General features: G+C 44.2%; 1 protein-coding gene across 1 annotated transcript; it reads right to left on the bottom strand.

The window, feature by feature from the left end:
• Window positions 1-333: 333 nt before the first annotated feature.
• LOC108930666 (cytokine receptor common subunit beta-like) lies at window positions 334-14449 on the bottom strand. The gene is made up of 14 exons (XM_029246530.1): window positions 14339-14449; window positions 12414-12626; window positions 12134-12266; window positions 11773-11942; window positions 11250-11401; window positions 10612-10756; window positions 10206-10341; window positions 7052-7209; window positions 6587-6717; window positions 6176-6350; window positions 5261-5363; window positions 5092-5161; window positions 3457-3560; window positions 334-2889 (listed from the first exon to the last, which is right to left on the bottom strand). Exons 2-14 carry the CDS (start codon window positions 12517-12519, stop codon window positions 2505-2507), a joined length of 1968 nt encoding a protein of 655 aa, XP_029102363.1. The 5' UTR covers window positions 12520-12626; window positions 14339-14449; the 3' UTR covers window positions 334-2504.
• Window positions 14450-24796: the final 10347 nt, after the last annotated feature.

Genomic DNA, 24796 nt, shown 5'->3' with positions numbered 1-24796 from the left:
GTCATTGTTCTTGTATGGGTACATTGAAATATTCCCTGAGAAACACTGCCACCGTGTGGCGAATTTGCGCAACTGCAGCGCACTTCCATAAAGTCATGACTCCTGAGCTTTTCCCAAACCTGCGCAGCGCTCAGAACAACAAGCCGAGCAACTCAGAGCTCTAGAATACTGCTCATTTCCACATCATCATCTCTGCTAAAAATTCACATGCAAACTCGATATGATTAGGAATGAGTTTAATACACCGTGAAAAAATACAGCACTGAAACACAGCAAAAAAATCCACGCATAAGCAGTCGTTAATGACGAATATTACGTTTTAGAAATGCGGAACAATCTTACGTTTTAAGAAGCCACACCCCTCTGTGTGAAGTAGCCAATCACAGCTCAGAATGGTTTTCCTTAGGCCAATCACACATCAATCTCAGTTTAGCGGCTATACAGTATTGGCTTTCTGGACTCAGCAATAAGTGGAAAAATTCTTTCAAAATTATATTCCTATATTATCCTAGTACACATCATCATATATTTGTTTGCAAGTTGTACAGCTCTCAGTAAACAGTGAAAAACTTCAGCGTTAACAGAGAGGACTAACATGAAGAAATTATTTCTGCAGTTCCATCAATCGAGTGCTCAGGTGCTTTAGGGGAAGGAAAAAACTAAAGGTGCGCTTGGCTTCTCTTCAGCTCTGATGGTCTGTGCTGGGGAACCACCAAATGCCTTGCTCTTTGCTTAGGTACCCTTCTAATGCGTTTCAGAAATACTGTGATCAGTTTTTCCCCCAACATCAATAACCTCCAGTGCAGGGTCACAGTGGTCCAGAGCCTATCCCGGAAGCATAGGCCATTAGACAGGGTGCGACCTGGATGGGATGCTATTCCATTGCAGGACAATCACTCGCACTCATTTACAACATTCAGAATTTAGTCACTATTTCACCTGAAAAACATGTGTTTGGACTGTGGGAGGAGACCCATATGAACAGGGAGAGAACATAGAAACTCCACACAGATTGGTCCACGTTTGAAACCCTACCCAAAGCCACAGCCCAAGCTGTAAGGCACCAGTGCTACCTGTCCATGTTATCTTACTGTGAGTAAATGATGGCTGGACTGCGTGATAAGACTTGTGTGTTTCTCAAAATTTTATTTAAAGTGGTTAATTACTGACTACAGTATTCCATTTTCATAGATCAGCTCAATGATCAGTTTAGTTGCCAAGCATTACATCAGGAAGGCAGCCATTCACCAAAAAAAAAAAAGACCTCTAATAAGATAACGGTAATGAGATGCTCTATTAATACAGTATAGTATATTCTTGTCTAGATTGGAATTATGTGGAATTGACCATTACGCCAAACACTACTAAGTGAAAATGTGACTTGTGAACAGAGGTTTGAATGTTAGTGTTAAGAAGCTGAAGCGTGTTTGACGTGAGCTTTTTGTTTTGGCGCTCACTTGAGAAATGGGTGAGAGCAGGTGAAAAAAAAAAAATGTAATATTAATAATAATTTAGAAACCAAGTCCAGTGTTTTGATTATAACCATAATGTTAATTTCAGTAAAGAGTGAACCGTATTAGACAGTTAATACGAACAGTTGAATGATTCCCACGCACAAAATCGTCTGCTTTCCGTGTTTGAATATATACACCGAGTTCAATTATTTGTTAAAATAACAACAGAAATATGTGTAGATTTCTCAGCTGCACCAATCACGGCATCACACTGTGGTTAGTTGATATTGCACATGAAATGCATGGATTACATTTGGGGAATATTTTTTATTTGTAGTTTCCATGTCTATGTGTGAATATTTAGCTTGGACTCCAGAATCAGGACTGATAAAAAAACAGCAACACTGAAAAAGAACTGAAAAGCACCTTATAATGGAGCCACGAGGTACTTATAGCTGGGGGAAAAAAAAAAAAAAAAAATTAGTTTGCAATACGACTCACTGAACACACAGTCAGCATAACACGCTACGACGTGTGTCCAACAGCGCACATTATTACCTGAGCATGTACAAAAGAGACATACCTGATGAATATGTGAAAACAACAATAATTCTGTGCAGTAAATACTATTGTGGTCAGTAGCACTTCTCCAAAAAGTAGTTTTGCATCGGTTCAGCAAAACTTGCGAGTTACTTGATTACTAGCTGGTCCCTCCAAAATTACATCTCGTTCCCATTTCTTCTGTAACGATCTCTTAATGCTTGTTGAGAACAGGTCCATAGATCTGAGTCTCTATGAAAGAGCAGTTTTAGCACAAGCAGAGCGGTACAGAATAGCTGCTCTTCACTGCTCCGTAATGGTGGCTGGATCGCAAGCTTCTCTGGTCCTCCTTGAATCCCAGTCATGCTGGGAGAGACATGTGTGAGTATGGACATAGTCCACAGTGCCTTGATCCTATTGCCAGTCCAGCTTCTTCATGTGCACCGCGGTGAGAGAAGGGGACCTCAACCCACCGCTGATCTGGGAAACCACAGCAGGAAAGGCACTGGATCAGAGGAGAGGGGCCTGCGTATAGGCCAAGGAGTCGGGCTCCATCAGCCTCTGCAAGGCAGCCTCCTTGGGGTCTTCCTGAAACCACCTTCCTTTGGACACCGGCGCCTCCACGTAATCCGAAACACAGGGAAGAAGCGCCGGCTGGGCCGTGGGAACATAGGAGCTGTCTTCCACATACAGCTGTCCAAGGTCCGGAGTCACCGGCAGGGGCAAGAGAGAGGGGTGGAAGTTGAACGGGATATTCTGACCCTTGCACAGTTTGTCCTGGACTCCCCCACCGTGGTCAGTGGACACCTCCCACCCCTGCTGAGCGATGCACTTGTACGTTCCAGAGTTGTCCGCGCTGGTCAACCACATTGGTTGAAAAAGGTCCTCTACCAATCTGCGAAAAGAAAAGAGCTGGTAATCGTGTCTATGTGTAAAGTTTTTCATCTCTTGCTGAATTGTCTGCACTTCGCTTTGGAGAAAAGCCTCTGCCAATTGAATAAATGTAAATGTCAGTGTTGGCATGACCACTCACACCCACTTCTACACTTGACTTTTTATTCTACCATCCATTTGCTAAATCAAAACTTTTTATAATCGCTGTTTCTGTACAATTACGGGAGGAGATAGCATAGTGCATAACATGCGTTTGCATACTGAAGGTTAATGGTTCAAATACCAGAAGTGCCTTGCTGTTGTCCCACTGAGTGAGGTACTTAACCTAAACGCTTCCAACAAAATATCCAGCTGAATAAATATGTTAAAATATAAGCCACTTAGAGATGAAATAAAAGCTCTGGTTAAGCAGCATTGGTTATGCATATTAATAACATGAACGACTCCCACTTTGCCAGCTGAGGTCTCACTGGATTCAGTGGGTATTAAAAGGCTCACACACACACACCATAGTTTCATAGCTCCCCTGCAAAGCTTGTAGGGCCCAGACCAGCAGGGAAGCACTTACTCGGGGCAGATGCGCGACTCCCGGGCTGCTTCCAGCACCTGTACGCTGCTGATGTGGGCGTGCTCCAGCCCCTTGTGTACGGCGGGCCGTTCGGCAAGGGACACCTGCAGGAAATTAGTCAATGAACACAGGGAGTCGAACCTTTCCACCCCCATGGTCTGCCTGCTGCTGATCACTTTCTTCTGCAGACTATTTTTACAGCTCCGTTTCTTCATGATAGATGGTGCTCATTAGAAGGTTATTTACTCCAATGCTTTATCATCAGCTCGTGGCGCATATCTGGGAGGCTTCTTTGAGTGCACAGCTCCCCGCTGGGGAGGCTTCACAAAACCCGTATGGGCTGAGAAACAAAGATGAAGAAAGAGCTGAAGGGAAAAGCAAGGAGTTGAAGAAAGGATAGAAAAAAGGGTAACAGCAAACAAAACCAACTCCATGGCACGAGCATCCTGTAGATCACACACGCAGATCGACTGAAGCCGCTTGTCCCGAGCACGGTCACAGCAAGCCAGAGCCTAACCCAGCAACACAGGACAGAAGGCTGGAGGGGGAGAGGACACACCCAGGATGAGATGCCAGTCCGTCACAAGGCATCCCACGCGGGACTCGAACCCCAGACCCGCCGGAGAGCAGGACCCGGCCAAGCCCACCACGCCACCATGCCCTCTACCTGTAGATCGCAATGGGTGTTTTCAACAAGAGCACTGCATTATATTACTTAGTATTTAATAAAGTACACAACATATTATAGATTACTGGTGTTAATGATATCTTCAAATTTAATTTTCAAGTTCAAAAGCTGAGAGTCCTGCTCTAGTACTCCTGAACATGATCCTAAGTTGAAGTTCCATCCATGTACTATCCATCACTACTTTCCCAGTACAGGGTCGCCATGGTCCTGAGCCTATCCTGGAAGCATAAAGCGCATTGTAGGGTACACACTGGATGTCACATCACAGGGCAATCACACACACTCATTCACTAACACATACACACAGAGAGTGCAAAGCAGAGTCACCAGTTCACCTGAAGCACTTGTCTTTTGGCTGTGTGAGGAAACCAGAGCACGTGGAGGAAACCCACATAAAGGCAAACTCAACAAACATTGAGCCAGGTTGAAGTCCATGTCTAAGCCCACAGCCTGGGAGCTATGAGGTGCCATCACTGCCCACCAGGCCACAACAATGTCCTATAAGCTGCATGTGTAGACAGCATTGGATTGGACAGTTTATAGCACGGTGGTTAGGACTGCTGCCTTTGGACCTAAAGGTTGCAAGTTTAATCCCGCCCCACTAACATTAGCTAGCTGTATAAATGGGTAAATAATTATGACCTTAACATTGTAAGTCTTTTTGGAGAAAAGCATCAACTAAATGTAAATTTTTACAGTAACATATCCCACCGTAAGCAAAACAGATTTCTGTGAAATGAAAAGGACAGTCCGTACTGAGAAAGACAGACGAAAGCGTGAGAAAAAGGGGAAGAGAGTTACCAGAAGAGAAGTAGACAAGCAAGAGGTTCTGTGGAAAAAGAGAAGAGGAAGGAATGGTGTGATGAAGAGTAGATGGAGGAAGAGTGAGGGGAGGGCAAAAAATGGGGAAGTGGAGCGTCGGTTGGAGATTGACAGAAGGAACTTGCCTTAACCAGGCCCTCGAGAACTTTGCTCTTCAGAGGAGAGGGGATGGACAGCTTCCACACTCTAAACCTCCTGAAGCGACAGTGAAACAAACACACATTGTGAGAACGCAACTGAGAAAAGTGACCTTATAATGAAACCAAGGCATCTCCGGGTTCCCACGGCCCTCACCTTCGACACATGGGCAGGGTGTAGATCAGGATGAAGAAGAGAATGGTCGTGGACATGGCGGTAATGATACACACAAAGATGGTGATGGGGAAGGACCAGGAGGCTGTGGACACAACGTACAAACATGTTTATTAATATTTAACCGAGAGTTCTAACGTGACAGAGATTCATGCGCTTCTTGACCATCTGAGAAACCAAACCATTTTGCAGGAAACACTCTTTCATTTTTACATTTCTTAATTTAGCAGACTTTTCTCCAAAGTCATGTAGACTCAGAAAAAAGAGAAGTACGTTTCACAACACGAAGAGCTTTGGAAGTAGACATGCGATTCTCAAAAGACAATCAGTTTGTCAGTTCAATTTGTTTTTATAGAGAACTCCTCTTAGAGCAATGCAGGAGTTTACAGGAGTATTACTGTAGTAACTGCCACATTACAGCAGTAGCTGCCTATAGAATGGGCAGGAAACACAGAGGTGATCAAGACAGACAGTATGATGGAAATTTATTTATTTAGACTGGAGAACAGGAGTGGATCCTAAAGAGATTTTGAGACCATTTTTGTGGTGGAAGGGATTCAGCAGCTCCGAGGGACGGGGGGAGTTGATTCCACCACATCCGAGCCAAAAGCAAGAAAGTTGGAATTTTGACTTTGGACCACTTTTTTAGAAAGGCCTGCACTGTGTCTGGCAGAGAAAACAATTCCCCAGAGTTTGCAGTTTTCACACACCACTGAGCGGGCCCATTAATAACATGACATATCAGCAGCACTCAAACAGGGAGACTGAAGTGAGTGACTGTTTTTGGGCTTTGTCTCTGTCATGAACCCCCGCAACAACTAGCAATTTACAGCTTCTTCACCTCTTTCCCAACTGCCTGATGATGTCTCAGCATAACGAAAGGGAATGAGATGTTACCTGGCTGTGTTGTCCAACGCACAGACTCCGTCCACTCAGAAGGGCTTCCGTTGAAGATGCTAGACTGTATTATGGCCCTCACCTGGGCCTCATACTGTGTGTCGGGGCAGAGGGAAGCTTTGCTGATCGTGAAGGAGTGGATGTCTTGCGAGAAATTGTACTGCTGCATGTCCTCCTGGACAGGGAGACATTGGAAAGCAGAGCATTTCAGTCGGGGGTGGGGAATTAAATGTGGCTCAGGTCTGAATGGGCATGCACATAGTGTGCCAAATTGGCTGAAAAATTTTAAAAAATTCAATCATAAAATGTACAGACACTGCAAGGGAGACAGATATACCGTTGGACAAACAGGGTAATATATTCATATATGGAATAACTGCAGTTAGAAAAGGCAGACAGACAGTCTCTCACCAGGGCGTCGGTCCTTCCATAGCGTATCTGGAAGGAAAATGGCACAGAGCCTATTGTTGGGGGGGTCCAGCTCAGCTCCCAGTCGTCCCCTTTCTCTTTCACCTTCATGCGATTGAGTGTAGGAAGGCGAACTGTGCAGTAGGAAGGAGGGGAACACAACAGTTAGTCAGGCTTCACTCGGGATGGTACGAGAAGGCAGTGCAGCAGCGAAGGAGCTGGATGTCTTGCTGGGAGGAGGAGGGAGAAACATCCAGAAGAAGAAAGACTGCCATTCTCTCTTCAGTCACCGTGTGTGTTCTCCTCACGTTCACCATTGCTTCCTCCCACAGCCCAAAAAACATGCATTTGATAGGTATTTCTTTCTGTAAACTGCCCTTAGTGTGTGAAAGTGATGGATAGAGTCCCTTACGTTGGAGCCTTCAGCTGGGAGCATGGCTTGAATTACAAAGGAGGGGAGATGCTTACCCATCTTGTGTGCAGAGAAGTTCTTCTTGTTGTATGTGGGAGTGAGCTTCACCTCGATCTGCGTGCGAGGGGTGTCCAGGTAGAACGAGCAGCTGAACTTCAGCAGTGGATCTTCAGGGTTGTCGCTGAGCTTGGTGTTACTACAGCACCGCTGAAACCTGTGGGCAGATGGGCCAGAAGAGAGATGGTCAGTGAGGAAAAGAGGAAGGGCAACAATGGAGAGGAGAAAGGTTGACTGAGACATGGTTGGGAGGTTTCAGAAAAATCCAAGATGGTGAGAAAGGGGCGCCCACCAAAACTTGCCTATGGAACATTTACATTTATTCATTTAGCAGACACTATTCTCCAAACCAATGTATATCAAAGTAAACCAAAGTGTATTTCAACAACAAATGGAGATACATACATGTGACTCTTAATTTGTCACCTAGTTCAGCACCACTGTTTTTACATTTATTCATTTAGCTGATGCTTTTCTCCAAAGCAACAAAGAACATTAAGGTTACCATTATTAAAATTATTTATTCACGCATACAGCTGAGTAATGTTACTAGAGCAATTTTAGGGTAAGTACCTTACTCAAGGGTACTAAGGTTAGAGTTGGAAACAGAACCTGCAGCCTTTGGGTCCAAGGGTAGTAGCCCTACCCACTACACTACCAGCTCCCCCCCCATATAGACGTGTCCCCAGCTGTCCCCATTTTTGCCAGCTTACATTACATGAGTGGCTTTGTATAGAATTGATTGGGAGTATTTTTAACAGATAATGTAGTGAAAGTTTAGGGAGCAGATAAGAGATCAGAGAGAAGCAGGTTCAAAAACGATGTCTTTTGACACTCTTGAATGTTGAGAAGGACACAGCAGTTCTGAGAGAGACAAGGAGCTTATTCCACCACAGTGGAGCCAAAATTCATAATCTTTGAGCTTTTCATTGTGGACCTCTTGCGCGAACCCAAAAAGAAGCTCCCTCCTGCTCCCTATCGGAGCCCCAGGCTTCACCCATCAGCAGCTTAGCAGCCACATCCAAGAAGAACATCACCCTCCCACAACCATGATATCTGCCAAGACAGGTCAACCAGCCCACCCACAAAATGTGACTGCTATAAAGAAGGATCCACATCGCCTGCAGCCAAAAGTAGACGAGAATAGACAAACACGATGTACTCGTAACGATTTTCAGAAGCCCACAGACTGTAGGCAACTTACCACATACAAGTGTACAACTAACACGACTAGAGAACGTCAATACGCCTCATTTTCTAACGCGCTGTTCAGATCGGAGAATGAGCAACGGGACCATAAGATTTCATTAGAATTGTGAATTTGATCTGAACATTCCATAAAGTATCAGTTCAGTAGTTGGACATATCATATACAGTATGCTTAGCGTACTTTCATTTAAAGACACGCTGTGGAAAACATGTTGACGGAATCCCTGCCATCATAGGTCCTACTGGGGTTAGGCTTAAATCCTTACAGGGATACGCTGAAAAGCTCTCGTCCAACACTAACATCTCTATTTTACAAAAAATAAACATTGATATGCACAACATCCATTCTCTCCAGAGTCCTTGGCAACCTTAGTAGCAATTAATAACAGATATTGTCCTTTGCACTGACTTAGACCAGTTGATCCTAATCCTCCTTTGACTGGAATCCTGGAATTCACCCCCTTGCCAAGTTCTTCAGCTATGCCCTCTCTCAACAGGACTCTTGAGCAGGTATAGTTATAATACCAGCTTTTAAGATGTATTCAGCTGTGAAATCCAAAGAACTATAATAATAATAATAATAACAATAATAATGACACAATAGGAAGACAATGGAGCAAAACAATCTCTGACCCTCAATACAACTACGCTGGCTGTCTCACACTACGTGCAAATCAACTGCGGCCGAAGGAACCGGATACAAGAACCGACTGCCAACTGTATGCGTGTTAGTAACACTTAAACTGACGCCAGTAGTAAATTCTAGTAGTTCCATATACTCAGCGCACCGCTTTTGCGCAGCCACAAATACCAGTGACAACATTTGGCAGAGGCGATAACCCCGCTGCATACCAATCCGTACTCCCACTTCTGCTTAATTATACAAATTCTCAGACCTGCTAACCCAACCCTTTAAGCAACTTCATTTACTGTGATTATATCAAGAAATAACAACACGGCAAAGGACGGAGCAAAAAGAACGAATTTGCTCAACGATACCCATCATTTGTACTGTGCAATGCTTTTTCGACAATCTCCAGCAGTGATTAGGGGACTTTAAAAACTACCTATTCTTTAAAATGTCCCATCATAATTTCATCTGTGCTTATTGTTGTATCCAAATATCAAGTGATCATCATAGAACATAACGAACCAGGGCAGCAAGTAAATATACAAATAAATACTACAACTCAACAGGGCCTTTTACAGCTTTTATATTTAAATTTGTAAACTCATATTGGATCCAACATTGCGGGAGTGGCGGGTCTCTGCTACGTACTAAAGGAACATCCAGGCAGGGACCTTCTGCGTGTTTGGACTCAGCAGCAATGTCCCGCGGGCCAGAGAGACGCATGAATGATAGACACAACAAATAGAGCTGGCAAAGAGGTGGCCGGAGGCTCTCTACCCCTGGCGGAGCAGATACACCGCACACCCATCCATCAGCGGAGCCACAATTAACAGCGGCAGAGGGTGCAGGGGAGTCATTCTTCAACATCAGTGAGAAGTGACAAACTCAGCAGAGCTCATTTAAGAAAGGGAATTAAACATCAAGCAGAAACGAAACCCTTTAAAATGTTTACCCACAGCAAGTTTTCTAGAAACCCTGTTGGAGGCCTGTCCCACGTTATCGACACAAAGAGCCGACCGCTTATTTGCGAGGATGTCTGGAGAGTCACTTAGCCAGACCTCAAAAACAAAGACATTAAGATCCCCTCGAAGGTCATAGCGTATTTATCCGGAAACTTCCGCGTGTCGATTGTTTGAGGGCCACACAATGGCTGAGCGTCCCCTATGGAAAAGGATCCGGTCTTACACCCGGGGCCTGAGGGACAGGGTTCAAGGCCGTGAGCAACCTGGATCCACGTGCCAAGTCAGAGGGGCAACGTGATGCGAGAACACAATTGCGCACGTTCTCACACACACACAGGGCGGAAGGCTTACGGTGCGTCGTGATGTGCCCCGTACGAGAGGCTGTAGGTGACAAACTGGGCCAGCTCTCGTTTCAGCCCCCAGCTGCAGCTCACTTCTGCCTCCCCATCATACACGCACTGCAGGTCCACAGGGTCAGGGAGCTCGACTGGAAAGTTGAACAAGAAACACACACAATTTACCTCCTGATGATCACACAACCTCTGCGAGTGACAGAGTGGTGGCTTTCTGGAATTTTGGAATTTTTGCAATAAGCAGAATTTGCGGGTTAAAAAAGAAAGCAGGAACAAGCAGTGCCGAAACCAAATATGCTCTTCACATGAGTTCACACAGTGTGAGAAACCCAGACGTGAGCATTACTGCGCCTCTCTGCTGTGTACACACACACACACACACACACACACACACACACACCTACCTTCCTCAGTCTGCCATGCCACTGGGGAACCCCACTCGCTCCACAGTCCTTTTCCACTACGTGCCCTCACTCTGGCCTCGTACCAACAGCCGGGGATCAACGAGTTCATCTCAATTTTGAGCTTCCTCTCAGAAATCTCCAAGACCTGAACGAAGAAGAGGAGAAGACATCAACGTTGGCACTTGCCTTTAGAGCGACTCTCTTCAACAAACTCAGCCATCTAAACCACCCAAACTCAACCAACCATCTAAATCCGTGCCATTGCTAAAAATTTCTGAAACGGATGCAATTACAGCAATTAAATGATTTACATTCGACACAGAGACCAAATGTGCTGCCCTCACTTTTCATCCAAACTATTTTTCTAACCAGCAACTGGCGTAACAGTTAGAGACGCTATACTGAAACCGAACAACCCAGGTATTGCGAGTTGGTCGAGGAAAAAAAAAAGAAAAAAAAAAACAACCAGGCTATGTAATATAGTAAATAACTGTAAGCAATTTAGAACACAAAGTCAGCAGTTAAATCAAGAAAAGTGTCGGCAAAATGAATAAAGACCGATTTAAAGTCATTCTGGCAATTAGTTACAAGAGTCCTGACTGGAATGACAATGCGGACCACCTCGACCGCAAACCTACCGTCCACTCCTGGCTGGGCTGTCTGTAGGCTACCTGGTAGTTCAGCGTCGGATACACAGACCCTTTGGGACTGTAGGAGACATTCCAGCGTAGCAGCCAGCCCCCTCCCTCGACGGCTGTCTGCGACAGGTCACGTGGGGGCCGCACCCTCACTGCGCACACATAGACAGGGCCAAACTTAACCGCAAATCATAAAACCGCTCTGTGCAAGTCTTTATGGTCAGAAGCGTAGGCTAAGCAACTAAACAATGACGTACAGCAAGGCGGGTGGGGCAGGAGGTGGTAAAGTGGTTAGAGTAGTCATCTTGCACTTGAAGGAGTCGGGTTTGAATGCCACCTCCTGCTGCAGTGCCCTTGATCAAGGTTCTTACACTGGATTGCTCCAGTAAAAATGACCCACTTGTATAAATGGGTAAATCATTGTAAGTAGCTTCTTAGTACTCTAAGTCTAAATAAATGAAGGTAAATTTAAGCACGAAGGCTGTGGAAGGACTTCTTCCACCGTCTGATCGTGGCAACTGACCGTGCTCAGACAGGGTCAGCGTTCTGGAGAAATGCGGGAAATGGGGGACCTTGAAGAAGAAAGCATCTTCGAAGCCGATGGCAAACACGGTGGTGTTGTACTGACAGTGGACGGCACGCTGGCCTCCAGACAGCGGCTCCGGGGGGCCATAAGGGACACACGGGGACTCCCTGGAGGGAGGCACAGATGAGATGAGGTCACGCTCCGGCAAACGCCCACGATTGGCCGACAGGTCAAGAACATCAACGTTTCTGCTCAATCAGTGCCATAAGTAGATCACCGTCGTATCAGAACCACGGGTATTCTAACCAGCGTCTTTTGAAAACGGTGGCTAAGGTACCCACAGCCCCCCACCACGTACGTGTTTGTCACCAGGTTCTTGTGGTGCAGGGACAGCAGAGGGTGCGAGGCTGTCTGAGCGCCCTCCCTCCAGCTGCAGCGTATGTAGGATCTGTAGTCATTGTAGCACTGTAGCGAGTCGAGCGCCGGGGAGGCTGCGCCCAAACACGTGGGGGGGGCCCGAAAAAAAAAGACACACGTTTAGTAGTTTAAACACCTCAGTCTGAAATGACACTTCTTTGGTGTTTGTGCTCTCAGATGAGGATCCTCACTGTCATCCCAGAGTGAAGGGTACCACATACCATATTGCTTGGAGCCATTGAGCACACTGCACATCTGGGGCCCTGGGGTTGAGGCCAGGGCCAGGAGGGTGGCCACTTCCATACACAGCACGAAGTTGAGCAGCATGGTAGGGTGTCGGTAACAGGGGCTGCACAGGGCTCTGAGGAGAATGAATCTGTACAGGGAACGCAGGCGGTTGAGGGTCAGTTCAAACCCCGCTGGCGGTGGGCAGCCTGCACAGAAATAGAGGGAAAACAAACTGTGCTTCATAAATCAGTTTGGAGCCCAGGAATAACTGGTGCGAGTAACAAAACACACTGCTGAGGCCAATACTCTTACATTTTTTAATTTAGCTGCGGCTTTTCTTTGACCTACAACGTTAAGATCATCGCACAGATTTACCCATTTCTATAGCTGGGTCGTTTTTACTGTATCAATTGAAAGTAAGTACCTTGACCCATGGTATTACAGCAGGAGATAGGATTTGAACCCAGGCCCTTCGAATAAAAGCAATATAATATTATAATCACTACAATCACTAAAATACCTTGTGTTGTCTTTTAAAGCGCTCGCTGTTATGGCAACCAGGCAACAGGGGGTGTAGCAGTGAAGGAAACGAACTTATAAACTGTCCACAGTTTCCGTACATGGGCAGATTTGTCTGTATGCTGTTTTGACTCAGATGTGCATAAAACCAATTTAAAAAAAAAGAAAAAACAAACATAAAATGAAGGCTTCTAGACCGAGTCCTGGCAGGAGCCTTGTTGTTGGAGACTCGAGCGAGGTATTTAACCAGGATTTCCTCAGTAAAATATCCAGCTGTATGAAAGGGTGAACCTGTACGTAGCTTTGGGTAACACCAACACACACACACACACACACACATTTTCAGAACCGCTTGTCCCATACGGGGTCACGGGGAACCGGAGCCAACCCGGTAACACAGGGCGTAAGGCCGGAGGGGGAGGGGACACACCCAGGACGGGACGCCAGTCCATCGCAAGGCACCCCAAGCGGGACTCGAACCCCAGACCCACCGGAGAGCAGGACTGTGGTCCAACCCACTGCGCCACCGCACCCCCTCGTAACACCAACAGACCATAAAAATTTATTTGAAAATTTGATCATGTGATTAAAATATAAATTAATTAAACATGTTGCCATAGATATCACTTATCTACAAATACCCCCACAGGACCGTTCCACATGAGTCCAATTATTAATAAATATTCAGTTAAGGCCTTTGTCCAAGGCAACTTCCTCAGTAGAGTTTGTAGGACAGAAAGCAACTTTACAGGGATTTACCACTTTATATAACAGGCCAGGGTGTTCTTACTGCACCAGATCAGGGTAAATACAGCAGTTTGAAGGCAACAACACTAAACGCTACGCCATCTAACAACTGTCTTGTTTTCCACTCCCATAATTATGGGAAAATACGCATGCCATGAAACTCAGAATTTGGACAAGAGAAATGTACTGTGTGTCAAAGTACTTTTTGTTATGTGTAATTCCTATTTTTCCACAAAGAGAAGTTTTTGTCTGACTTTTTAATACATGTCCTTTGTTATATGAGCTCTGACAAACCCTGAGTTGTACTCTGGAAATAGAAACACACACACACACACACACACATAGTGGCAACAATTACAGATTCACTGCTCTTTGTTTACTGCATTTGAAGAACAATCTGTCTATGTCAATGATCCAGACACGTGGGTCTAGTAAATGAAGAAAAAAAATAGCAAAAATCATGTTCATGACTGAAACAGATCATCAGCACTGAAGTATAAAAGATCCAGTAACTTATAAGCGCCGCTTTTTCCTTTTTTTCTCTGTTCAAAGTTAGTACTGTCCAAATCATGGCACGCGCACAAACGTCCGCATTGCTGTAGAAAAGACAAAAAAAAAAAAATTACATATACGTCTTTGAACGTAAACTTACCATGAGAAGAAGAGCGTGTTGAGAGCCGTCGTGCGTGAGGGAGGACTCGAACCCTGTGAATGATGGCATGGAAATAAAAGCGAAAGGAAACGGATTGGGGTGGGGGCTTTCCTCTGGTGGGGGGTTGGAGGGGGGGGGGGGCTCTCAAATCTCAGCTGGGCCGTTCAAAACTATTATGCGCTGCAGAAATTGTAATAATTGTATTTGATTTAATAAATACCCATAAAGGACACATGATATATACATGAATATTAATCATGTATAAACAGCCTAATGCAAACATGAGTTCTATGTTAAATTACTTAATATTAATATACAAATATATTCGTTTAAGTAAACCTAAGTGTGGGTCTAGACCTCAGGCAGAAAAAAAGAATTTGGAAATATAAAGCACGGCAGCGTTCTGTGCGTGTGCGTGTGCGTGTGCGTGTGCGTGTGCCCGCCTCGCTCAGCCTTGCGCCCAATGATTCCGGGATAGGCTCCGCATCACAGCGACTCTGATCAGAACAAACGGCTAGAGAACGAGTTAGTGAGACAAAGACAAGTTTTCTTAGAAAAGACATTAAAAATACAAAAACTTCAGTTCAGGTTGAGGTGTTGACCTCAAAAGGAAACAAATGAACACAAGGAACTGAAATGAGTAGCGCTACAGCAAGTTATGCGGAGCATAAACTACACCGACCAGCTGTGCAGTAGCGCGGATTCATCTCGTGAGATCAGTCTGACTAATTAACTAATGAACGGCTTGGCCCCACCCACCTACGCAACTTCCGGTAGACAGGACTGCTACTTCCGTTGCGTGCGTCTGTTACGAAATGTTCGCACCAAAATTACACAACAAATCTGTCCTTCTGTAAATAATTTAGTATTGTGGCGCGCGGCATCGTGGGTTTGGATGGGGCGAAGAAAGACACAGAGGCAGCGTTCATTTCGAACACCGACACCAGGGAAATAATGCTCTCGGTCCGAGGACCTTGTTTTTCTCCAGACCCTACGCCTCATACTTTATTCAATACCATAAGAACAAAAATCAAACAGTACATTATTTCACATCACAAACACAAAATAACATCCAAACATTCCATCAAGACATTTCTCATCATAAACATTACAGAGCTTAACTTTACTAATACAAAGAGTGATCAGCATCAGAGTCTAAAAACAAATCCAAGTATCAACTATGACACAAAGAACCTGGGAGTTTGAAACCCTTGCCCAGTGAAATTGGTTTAGGATAAAATTCAAGATGTGTTGTACATACTTTTCTAAATAAAATTTATAATAACTTTAAAAAAAAAAAAAAATACACACATTTCAGCATTCATACACACCCACCCAGCCTTCCTATCCTATTTAAGACCCCGAGCCTTAGCTTCCAACATAGTTACAAACACGGTCACCCCATCGTTTCCCCCAGAAGTGCCCCTAGTGGTTACACACCCACAGTTCACATTTTACCCACAATGCAACTATTTACACTGAACAGGTTTCCCACCTAAACACGGTAATGGGGGGTCATTACAGTATTGATTTACATCGCTACTATAGTATTGTAACGACCGGCGTTATTGGGAGTTTGAGCGGGAAAATGGTTTTACAGTCACACGCCGCTTAATGACGGACCGCATATATGACAGTGGTCCCATATGATTATAATAGAGCTGAAAAATTCTTCTCAAACTAGTGACATAGATAGTAACCATAGTAACGTCGTAGCGCAACGTGTTACTCACGTTTTGTGGTGGTGCTGGTGTAAACAAACCTACTGTGCTGCCAGTCGTATAAGAGTATATCACGTTTATCTATTGTGTACAGTATATAATACTTGATACTGATAATAAACAGCTATGTAGTGGCCTGTGTATTTACTATATTGTAAATTTTAGAGTGTACTCTTTCTAAATGTTCTACAAAAAGTTTACTGTAAAACGGTATGCTGTGTTACGCCCGCAGCAGCGTCATAAATTTCATGTTAATTGCGTCTCTTGGCAGGGGGGCGCGGTGGTGCAGTGGGTTGGACCGGGTCCTGTGGGTCTGGGGTTCGAGTCCCGCTTGGGGTGCCTTGCAACAGACTGGCGTCCTGTCCTGGGTGTGTCCCCTCTCCCTCAGGCCTTAACCCCTGTGTTGCCGGGTAGGCTCCGGTTCCCCGTGACCCCATGTGGGACAAGCGGTTCGGAAAATGTGTGTGTGTGTGTGTGTGTGTGTGTGTGTGTGTGCGTCTCTTGGCTTCATCAAGGCTGTACCATCTAGGTTGATACATATTGTAAATAGTTGGATTGTGGGTAAAATGGAATTGTGTTCAACCGTTGTGGGAACTCATGGGGAATGCAAAGAGGTGTTGGCTAATAAAAGGTAGGAGATCTTAGGGGGTGCAAAGTGGCTGAGGAAGTTGTTTTTAATTTGCTGTGGCTTACAGTGTATGGCAACACTCTAGAAACAGGGTAGGGGACCGTCATAGAGTCTTTGTATTAGTTGGTCTTATTGAGTTTGTTTTATTTTAAATTGTTTGCATAACAGTTTTTAGGATATATTTATTGAATAAAGATTTTAATTGTTAGAAATGATAAATGGAGAAATTTATTCCTGTGAGTAAGGCAGTGTGTGGAGTCGGACACCCTTGGGTGGGTTGGTGATCCATTCTGATCAGTAAGAACAAAAAAACATAACCCTTTTTTAAGTGTTTTAAAGGTTCTGCCATATGGTCTTTATATTAGTTGATCTTACTGATTTAATCACTTTTTAAATTTTATTATTGGCATGGCAGCTTTAGGATTAATTTATTTATTGAATAAAGATTTTAATTACTGGAAATAATGAATGGAAAATTTATTCCTGTTGAGTTAGTGTGTAGAGCCAGACACCTTTGGGTTGGGCTGGTGAACCATTCTGAGCCGTGGGGGGGATTAGTGTAGGTTAGCTTACTGTGAGGGTATTGATTAATTTTTTGATCGTGTATCTGTATTATTCACCTGTTTTACAAAATTCTCAATAGGGGAGACGTGAAAAGGATAACACCAAAGAATGGTAGGTAAGAAGTATGGCAACACCCTAGGAACAGGCCAGGGGACTGCCCCTCTTGAGCATGGAGTTACTGGGTAAGTTCCTTTTTAGTTATTTTTGGTTTTCAGCCTTGCCTCTTTGCCCCATCCAAACCCAGTGCGCAGCGCTAAAGTATGTATAATAAACTAAGTTTCTTCGACTCCTCCCGAGTGCTGTCTGCCCTCAGGGAGTAAGTGCACGCGGACTGTTAAACCTGCTGACAGGGACCTTGCAAATGCCACATTGATTATGACTCATTAATATGTTTTTCTTATCGTTTCCCGTTAACGGCTCATCGTTCCGTCTGCTCTTTTTACTGTGATTTCCTCCTTTTCACTCTGAAAAACACATGGTTTCCAAATCAGTTTCAACACGACAGCGATGCTATACAAAAAAGTTTCCTGTGAGAAGAACCAAAAGAATTCATCACCTATTAGGGTTTACATGGCTCAACCACTAAAGAGAAAAAGTGAAGTTGATGACATTTTTATTCATGAGAAACACTTGCAAATTCTGTGTTCTGGTTTTGAATTTTCTCAATATAAATACTAAGTAATATTAAAACATTAAGTAAAATGATTAATTACTTAATGTGGTGTAAAAGTAAAGCTATTTTATTTAAATGTTTGGTTTGAAAGAATTTCCAGTCACAAACAGATAACTTACATTCTAGGCTTCTGGCGGCGCTATAATTTTAGGCTGATGGACATCTGAAACTCAAACACATATCATTTTAGACAAAAGTCAGATATCTATTCTACTGATGATCCCCAAATTAATATCCTTTCAAATTGTTAAATCTAGAGACAAACCAGAGAATCTGATTTAATAAATCTTTGGCCTGGTTTCACTTCTGCATGAAGCAGTAGCTCAGTATGGGCATCAGAGACTCTATACATTAAAAGGTAAAATTTAACCACAATGTGGTACTGGGATTTCACAGAGATTTGAAAACATACAGTTCATAATGAGTGCTTGTGCATTTACTTGAAGCAAAGTTCACTTGACTCCTCCGCCTTGGATCAACAAGCTGTATCCCTCACTCGTACCCTGGAAAGAGCTGACGGCTCGTACTGGCAGCATGAGAGGAAGAGCTCCACAATGCCAGGAAATGCGTTTAAAAGCCACGTGCTCCGTGGCCTGGTTGGGGGAGTCCTCACTGCTGCTCTTCTGCACTTCTCACTTGCACTTCAGTAGCCTTGTGGAAATGGATGCAAATTACAGGGGTGCACCTGCTTCACTGAATTAATCTTTCTGGGGTCTACGCAATATGAGTGATGGACACATTATTAACCACTATTATTGGTGAAAGCCACTGCCAGTGGTGGTGTAGTTAAGGCTGCAAGACAGCATTTTTACTATAAAGACCCCTGCTACTGCACTAATGTCAGGTACATATCCTGAACTACTTCAGTAAAATATCCAGCTGTTAAAGGATTAAAAAAAGAAAACTAAGAAAAATTTATTTAAAATAGTGCTATGATAGTAAAAATGTAAATAAAATGAAATAAGTAGTCAAATATTTTTTTTTCCCTTCTAGCACAATGATGCCTCTTGTTTGTTAGTATCATGTTGCGACATTTTAACTTTTCTGAACAGTCTTATTTTTTTGTTAACCCCTGAGTAATTATATGTAGCAACGCTTATGATGCAAACCCATAAACCCTTCATACGTCAAATGGATGTGCTGGATTTTTTTTCAAACCTTTTTTCACTTTCTTTTCATTTGCCCTAGTAGATATGCTTCACTTTTATGATCCAGTGGAAAAGTGTGCGTTCAGCTCCATCACAAAACAAACAATGTATCTGAATATGTGGCACAATCGGATCTTCTGTTTCACATTTACATGTATTAGTTTCACAGATGCTTTTCTCCAAAGCAAAGTACATCTCATAGAAAATACAATGTGTACATCACATTAGGAGCACACCACCACAACAGAACCGAGAACCTCTGTGCTTTGCTTTTCATTCGTGGGGCCACCAAGCAGGCAGATGTGGAAGAGCGCAGCAGTCTGGTTGGGTTGTACCGGATGATCAAGTCTTGTAGATAGCGGGGAGCAATTCTATTGATGCATTTGTAGGCTGTCACCAGGGTCTTGAATTTGATCCGGGCAGCTATGGGAAGCCAGTGCAGAGAAATGAGTAGAGGAGATACATGGGACAAGTGGTTGCGCAGAGTGAGTTGTGAGGTAAGGACGGATCCTGCAGATATTATGCAACATGCACCTGCAGGTCCGAGTTGTGGCTTCAGTGTGCTGAGACTTGAGTCAATCGTCAGACTCTTAGCTGAGGAGGGAGGCAAGACAAGTGAGTTGTCCAGTTTGATCAAGAGATTGTGACAGGAAGACAGGCCACCTGGGAGGTGTAGGATCTCTGTTCTGGAAAGGTTGAATTGTAGGTGGTGATCAGACATCCATGCAGAGATGTCTGACAGGCAGGCAGCAATGCACATGGAAATTTCTGATGCTCCTGGTGGAAAGGAGAGGAAAAGCTAGGTGTCATCAGCATAGGTCTCCCTGAAGTCTCTCAAGATTGACACAAACATTTATTCAACATGTTTCTACAAAGCAGCTTCCAATGTTACAAGGTACTACAAGCTTGTAATTATTTATCCCTTTATACAGCTGGGTGATTTTACTGGAGCTATTTAAGGTAAGTACCTTGCTCAAGGATACTACAGCTAAAGGCAGGGACCAAACCCACAACCTTTGGCTCCAAAGGCAGTAGTTCTAACCATTATGCTACCAGCTGTCCTTGGGAAGCCCTGTGCCAAACTGTCCAGCATGGCACAGCCTCATTCACAAAGGCTGCCAAACCACTGAGGCGAGGCAAACTGCAGAGGTTCAAAGAAAGCTTGAGCTGCAGAAGTCCAGACCTTCCGGCACATCATCGACAGTGTCATTGCACATATCTGCCCAACATGTGACAGGACATTCCATGCCCGAATTGAGCTACTCAGTCATCTTCAAATGCACAGAGCCCAGTTACCCAATCAATAGAGACGTCAAGGTCTTCATCGACAACAATGGGCGAACAACAACAGGTAACAGGTGACGCTATCATGACTGGTATGAAAGGAGCATCAATGAAAGGTTAGGTCATTTACAAGCAGGGATGGCTTACATGTATTTATTTAGCAGACACTATTCTCCAAAGTGACTTCCAATGAACTCTATGTAGTGTTATAATTTGAGTCATGGCACTTTGTGCTGAACCACATGAGCAAATAATTGAACAGTTTAGAACCAACATTTATCAACTTAGGCTTGCAAGGAATTCAGGGATTTCACCATCTGTGGTCCATAATATAATTAAAAGATTCAGAGAATCTTGGGAAATTGGTGTGTGTAAAGGGCAAGGCTGCAATCCAGTACTGAATGCCTATGATCTTCGAGCTCTCAGACGGCACTGCATAAAAAAAAAACCGACATTCATCTGTAATGAACGTAACCACATGGGCTCCAGGGGTACTTTGGAAAATCATTGTCGGTAATGACAGTTTGCCGCAGCCTCTCTCAGTTAAAGCTGTACGACACAAAATGGAAGCCATACATCAGCAACGTCCAGAAACGGTGTCCACTGTTTTTTCACTAAAGCTCATCTGAGATGGACTGACAAAGTGGAAATGTGTGCTGTGGTCGGAAGAGTCCAGCTTTCAACTTTTTTTTGGAGAAAATGGATATCGTGTTCTCCGGGCCAAAGGGGGAAAGGATCATCCCGATTGTCACCAAAGCCAAGTTCAGAAGCCAGCCTCTGTCATGGTATGGGGGTGTGTTAGTGCCCATGGAATGGGAAACTTGCACATCTGTGAAGGCAACATTAACGCTGAAGAGTACATACGCATTTTGGCCGGGAGAGGCATGGGGGATCTTTTCTTTCCCTCCGAAGGGCAAGGGCAGGAGTCGTCGTCAGGTTGATCCGAGGTGGTTGTTGAAGTGCAAAGCGGTCGGTCCAAAGCCGGAGAAGTGAGGAACTGGGGCGAGGAGTCGGAGGCACTGGTGAGGAAACCATATTGAGAGCGAGGAGTCGGGCAAGATGAGAATGCAATAAGTGAGCCCAGCGGGGAAGGTTGTCTCATGGAGATTCCACAACCTGGGAGCGGTGGTGTAGCTTCCTTTATTTTGGCCCTTGCAAACGCCCCAGGTGCGTTTGGCTGGGGTGCGGCCGGGGCCGTGATAATATGCTGCCATGTAGACGACATCTTTGTCAGGCATGTCCTTGCTCATTTCAGCAGGATAATGCCAACTCTTATTCAGCACGTATTACAACAGCGTGGCTTTGCATTTGGAGAGTACGGGTACAAGACTGGTCTGCCTGCAGGCTGGATCTGTGTCCCACTGAGAACTTGTAGTGCATTATGAAGCGCTAAATATGCCAACAGAAACACAGCTGAAGTTCTATATCAATCAGGAATGGAAAAAAAATCCCACTTTCAACATTACAACAATGACTGTCTTCAGTTCCCAAATGATTATTTAATGTTATCAAAATGAAAGGTGATATAATACAGTGGTAAACACACTCCTGTCCCAACTTTTTCTGAACGTGTTGCAGGCATCAAAATCGGAATTAGCTCATATAGACAAATTTATCTTAAGTTTTGAGGTAAAGCATTAAATATCATGTCTTTGTACTGTTTTCTGTTAGATATGGGTAAAAGAGAATTTAAAAATCACTGCTTTCTGTTTTTATTTGCAGTTTAAGCTTCAAGTTTATTGTCATAGGTACAAGTACCGTGTACAAATATCATGAAATTCTTTTCTTGAATGCTTCTCCACAGACTATGGACAAAGACGAAGACAATAGAAATACTGCATAAAAAAAGCAATGACAGTGAGTAATGCAAATAGCAATAACAATAAATAATGGTAACAGCAACAACAATACCAGTAGACAGCCAGAGAACTCAGAACATGAGAATGCTTAAAGTGACTATGTGATCTACCAATGTGCTTGGGTGGAGCAGTCAAACTCTAGTTACTAAAGGTGGCACACTGGTGATTGTTGTATTCTCTTACAGCTCTGGGGTAAAAGCTGTTCCTGTACCTAGCAGTGGGGGCTCAAATAAACCTGAGCCGCTTTGCAGACGGCAGAGAAGAGAAAAGTGCCCATGTGGGGTGACTATGGTCTCTCATGATGCACTTCGTCTTTCTGAGGCAGCGTGTGGTGTAGGTGTCCTGGACTGCTGGTAGCTGTGTGCCGATGATTCCCTGAGCTGTTTTGGCCACCCTCTATAGTAGGGTTTTCTTGTCCTGTATGGAGCAGCTGCCACCCCAGGATGTAATACACCCTGTGAGGATGGACTCCACAGCACACCTGTAGAAAGTGGTGAGGACTGTAGTGGACATCCTGGCTTTTTTCCTCACCTGAGGAAGTGGAGGCGTTGATGTGCCTTTTTGATGGTTGACGCTGTGTGCTCAGTCCATGTGAGTTTGGCCGTGAGGGTGACCCCTAAACTGCAGTGGGTCCAGAGCGTCTGGGATGGTGTCCTTAATATATGGTGTCCCAGCTTTGTTGGAAATGGGGTTGTATGTTTCAACTCAAAACTAGACTTTATTATGAGGTTATATCGTTCCTAATCCGGCTGTTTTAACATTTAGCGGTTTTTTCATATTTTCCCAGGAGTGCTGGTGCATCACCTTTGCTTCTGGGTTTAAATCCCACTCAGTCTGTGTGGAGTTGAAATGTTCTCTGCATGTTCATCTGGGTTTCCTCCCGCAGTCCATGAAGACATGTATGGAGGAAGGCGATGGTTAAGCCCTTCCACACCCTTCCTTACACCAAAAACGATAAAGGTGATGGACGTGAGTCAGACTGGACTTGATGGCTCTTATTCTCACAGCCAAAGAAAGTTCCAGGCTATAGGTGCCAGTTTAGATGGGGGGGAGCCCTTAAAAACTGTAAGTCCAGTAACCTTTCTGCTCTTTGCTGTAACTAGTAGCTGGTTAATAAACAACGAACCCTGGAGTCCCTCATCTGAAACGTAATCGAGAACTGCCCATTCTGCCCATGTGTGCGCGAAAGATGTTTGTCATACGTCTGGAATTGTTTGCTGAACTCATGGTGTCGAGGTCATTGTTCCGCCTTACCATAACCTCTTATGATGTCCTTCCGGAAGGTTCCACTAGTCATGCACAACATATTGCCGCTGGTGATTTAGAGTAGAGAGAAGGTCCTAGGCTTATGTCCTTGACATAACCCCTGTTGATTTTCACTTTAATCTTCTCCAGCACCCCCATGAGAACTCACACACACACACACACTCACAGTTATAAGCTAAATACAAGCAGTGTGTCTTCCCACCAGCTCATCTTAGTCAGACTGGTAAGTCCCCATATTCAACTGAAAAAATCCCCCAAGCGAACACCTTTTTTGCACCAGCGAAGCCACCTGCGCCCATCAATAGATCCCACCACTCTGTTTCTGCTTCACACCTTACACACAGTAACCAAGAAAACAGCTCCGGGATCCAGTGGGACCACATATCTCTGATGCTCAAGATGATATGGAACAGCTGGTAGCGTAGCGGTGAGTCAGACTGGACTTGGTGGCTCTTACTCTCACAGCAAAAGAAAGTTCCAGGCTATAGGTGCCAGTTTAGATGGGGGGGAACCCTTAAAAACTGTAAGTCCAGTAACCTTTCTGCTCTTTGCTGTAACTAGTACCTGGTTAATAAACAACGAACCCTGGAGTCCCTCATCTGAAAAAACCTAGCTGCCTTTGGACCCAAACATTGGAGGCGTCAATTCCACCACCAACTGCAGTATCCTTGAGCAAGGTACTGATCCTGTAATTCCTCCAGTATAAATACCCTGCTGTATAAATGGGTGAATAACTGTAGGAAGCTTAACATTGTAAGTTGCTCTGGAGAAAAGCATCAGCTAAAGTGTAAAAACATGTACCCCACCTCCTGCAGTCGTGCCCTTGAGCAAAGTACATACCCTGAATTGCACCAGTAAAAAAAAAAAAAAAAAAAACCTAGCTGTTTAGATCATTAAATCATGGAAAGTCTCTTTGGAGAAAAGTGTCAGCTAAATAAATGTAAATGTATTCCACCAGCTGTACGAAGTTCTCACAGCAAACTGGTGTCCACTAAAACAGAAACTGGGACACGGGGTGTTTTAAGGTGGGGTGCAATTGATGCAGCAGACTGATGATAATTTGGGGGGAAAAAAAAAGCACTTTTTCACAAAGGGGTAAATGGGCAAATAAATAAATGCAGATAGATAGTGTTGGGGGTCCTGGGTTGATTAATTTTTTAAAGTGTTTTTTCATAGTATCCGACCTTTTTCCTTGTCTGAATATTTCTTTGTTGTTGGTAGTGAATGATTTTTGTAAATATAGGAAGGAAGTCAGATTAAAGGTCAGTGTGACTTCACACTTGATCACCTTCCAGGACAGACACACCTTGGTGTT

This window comes from Scleropages formosus, chromosome 20, assembly GCF_900964775.1.
Source record: "Scleropages formosus chromosome 20, fSclFor1.1, whole genome shotgun sequence".
NCBI classification, from domain to species: Eukaryota; Metazoa; Chordata; class Actinopteri; order Osteoglossiformes; family Osteoglossidae; genus Scleropages; species Scleropages formosus.
This window is presented reverse-complemented; position numbering and strand designations above follow the sequence as displayed.

Bases quoted from the DNA above. Each gene is read 5' to 3' on its own strand.
- LOC108930666 (XM_029246530.1), bottom strand. From the start codon at position 12,519: ATGCTGCTCAACTTCGTGCTGTGTATGGAAGTGGCCACCCTCCTGGCC. The intron at 10,757-11,249 runs GTAGGTTTGCGG...TTCTTCGTTCAG, and splicing joins AGCCCAGCCAGGAGTGGACG to GTCTTGGAGATTTCTGAGAG. The intron at 2,890-3,456 runs GTAAGTGCTTCC...TTCTTTTCGCAG, and splicing joins GAGTCGCGCATCTGCCCCGA to ATTGGTAGAGGACCTTTTTC.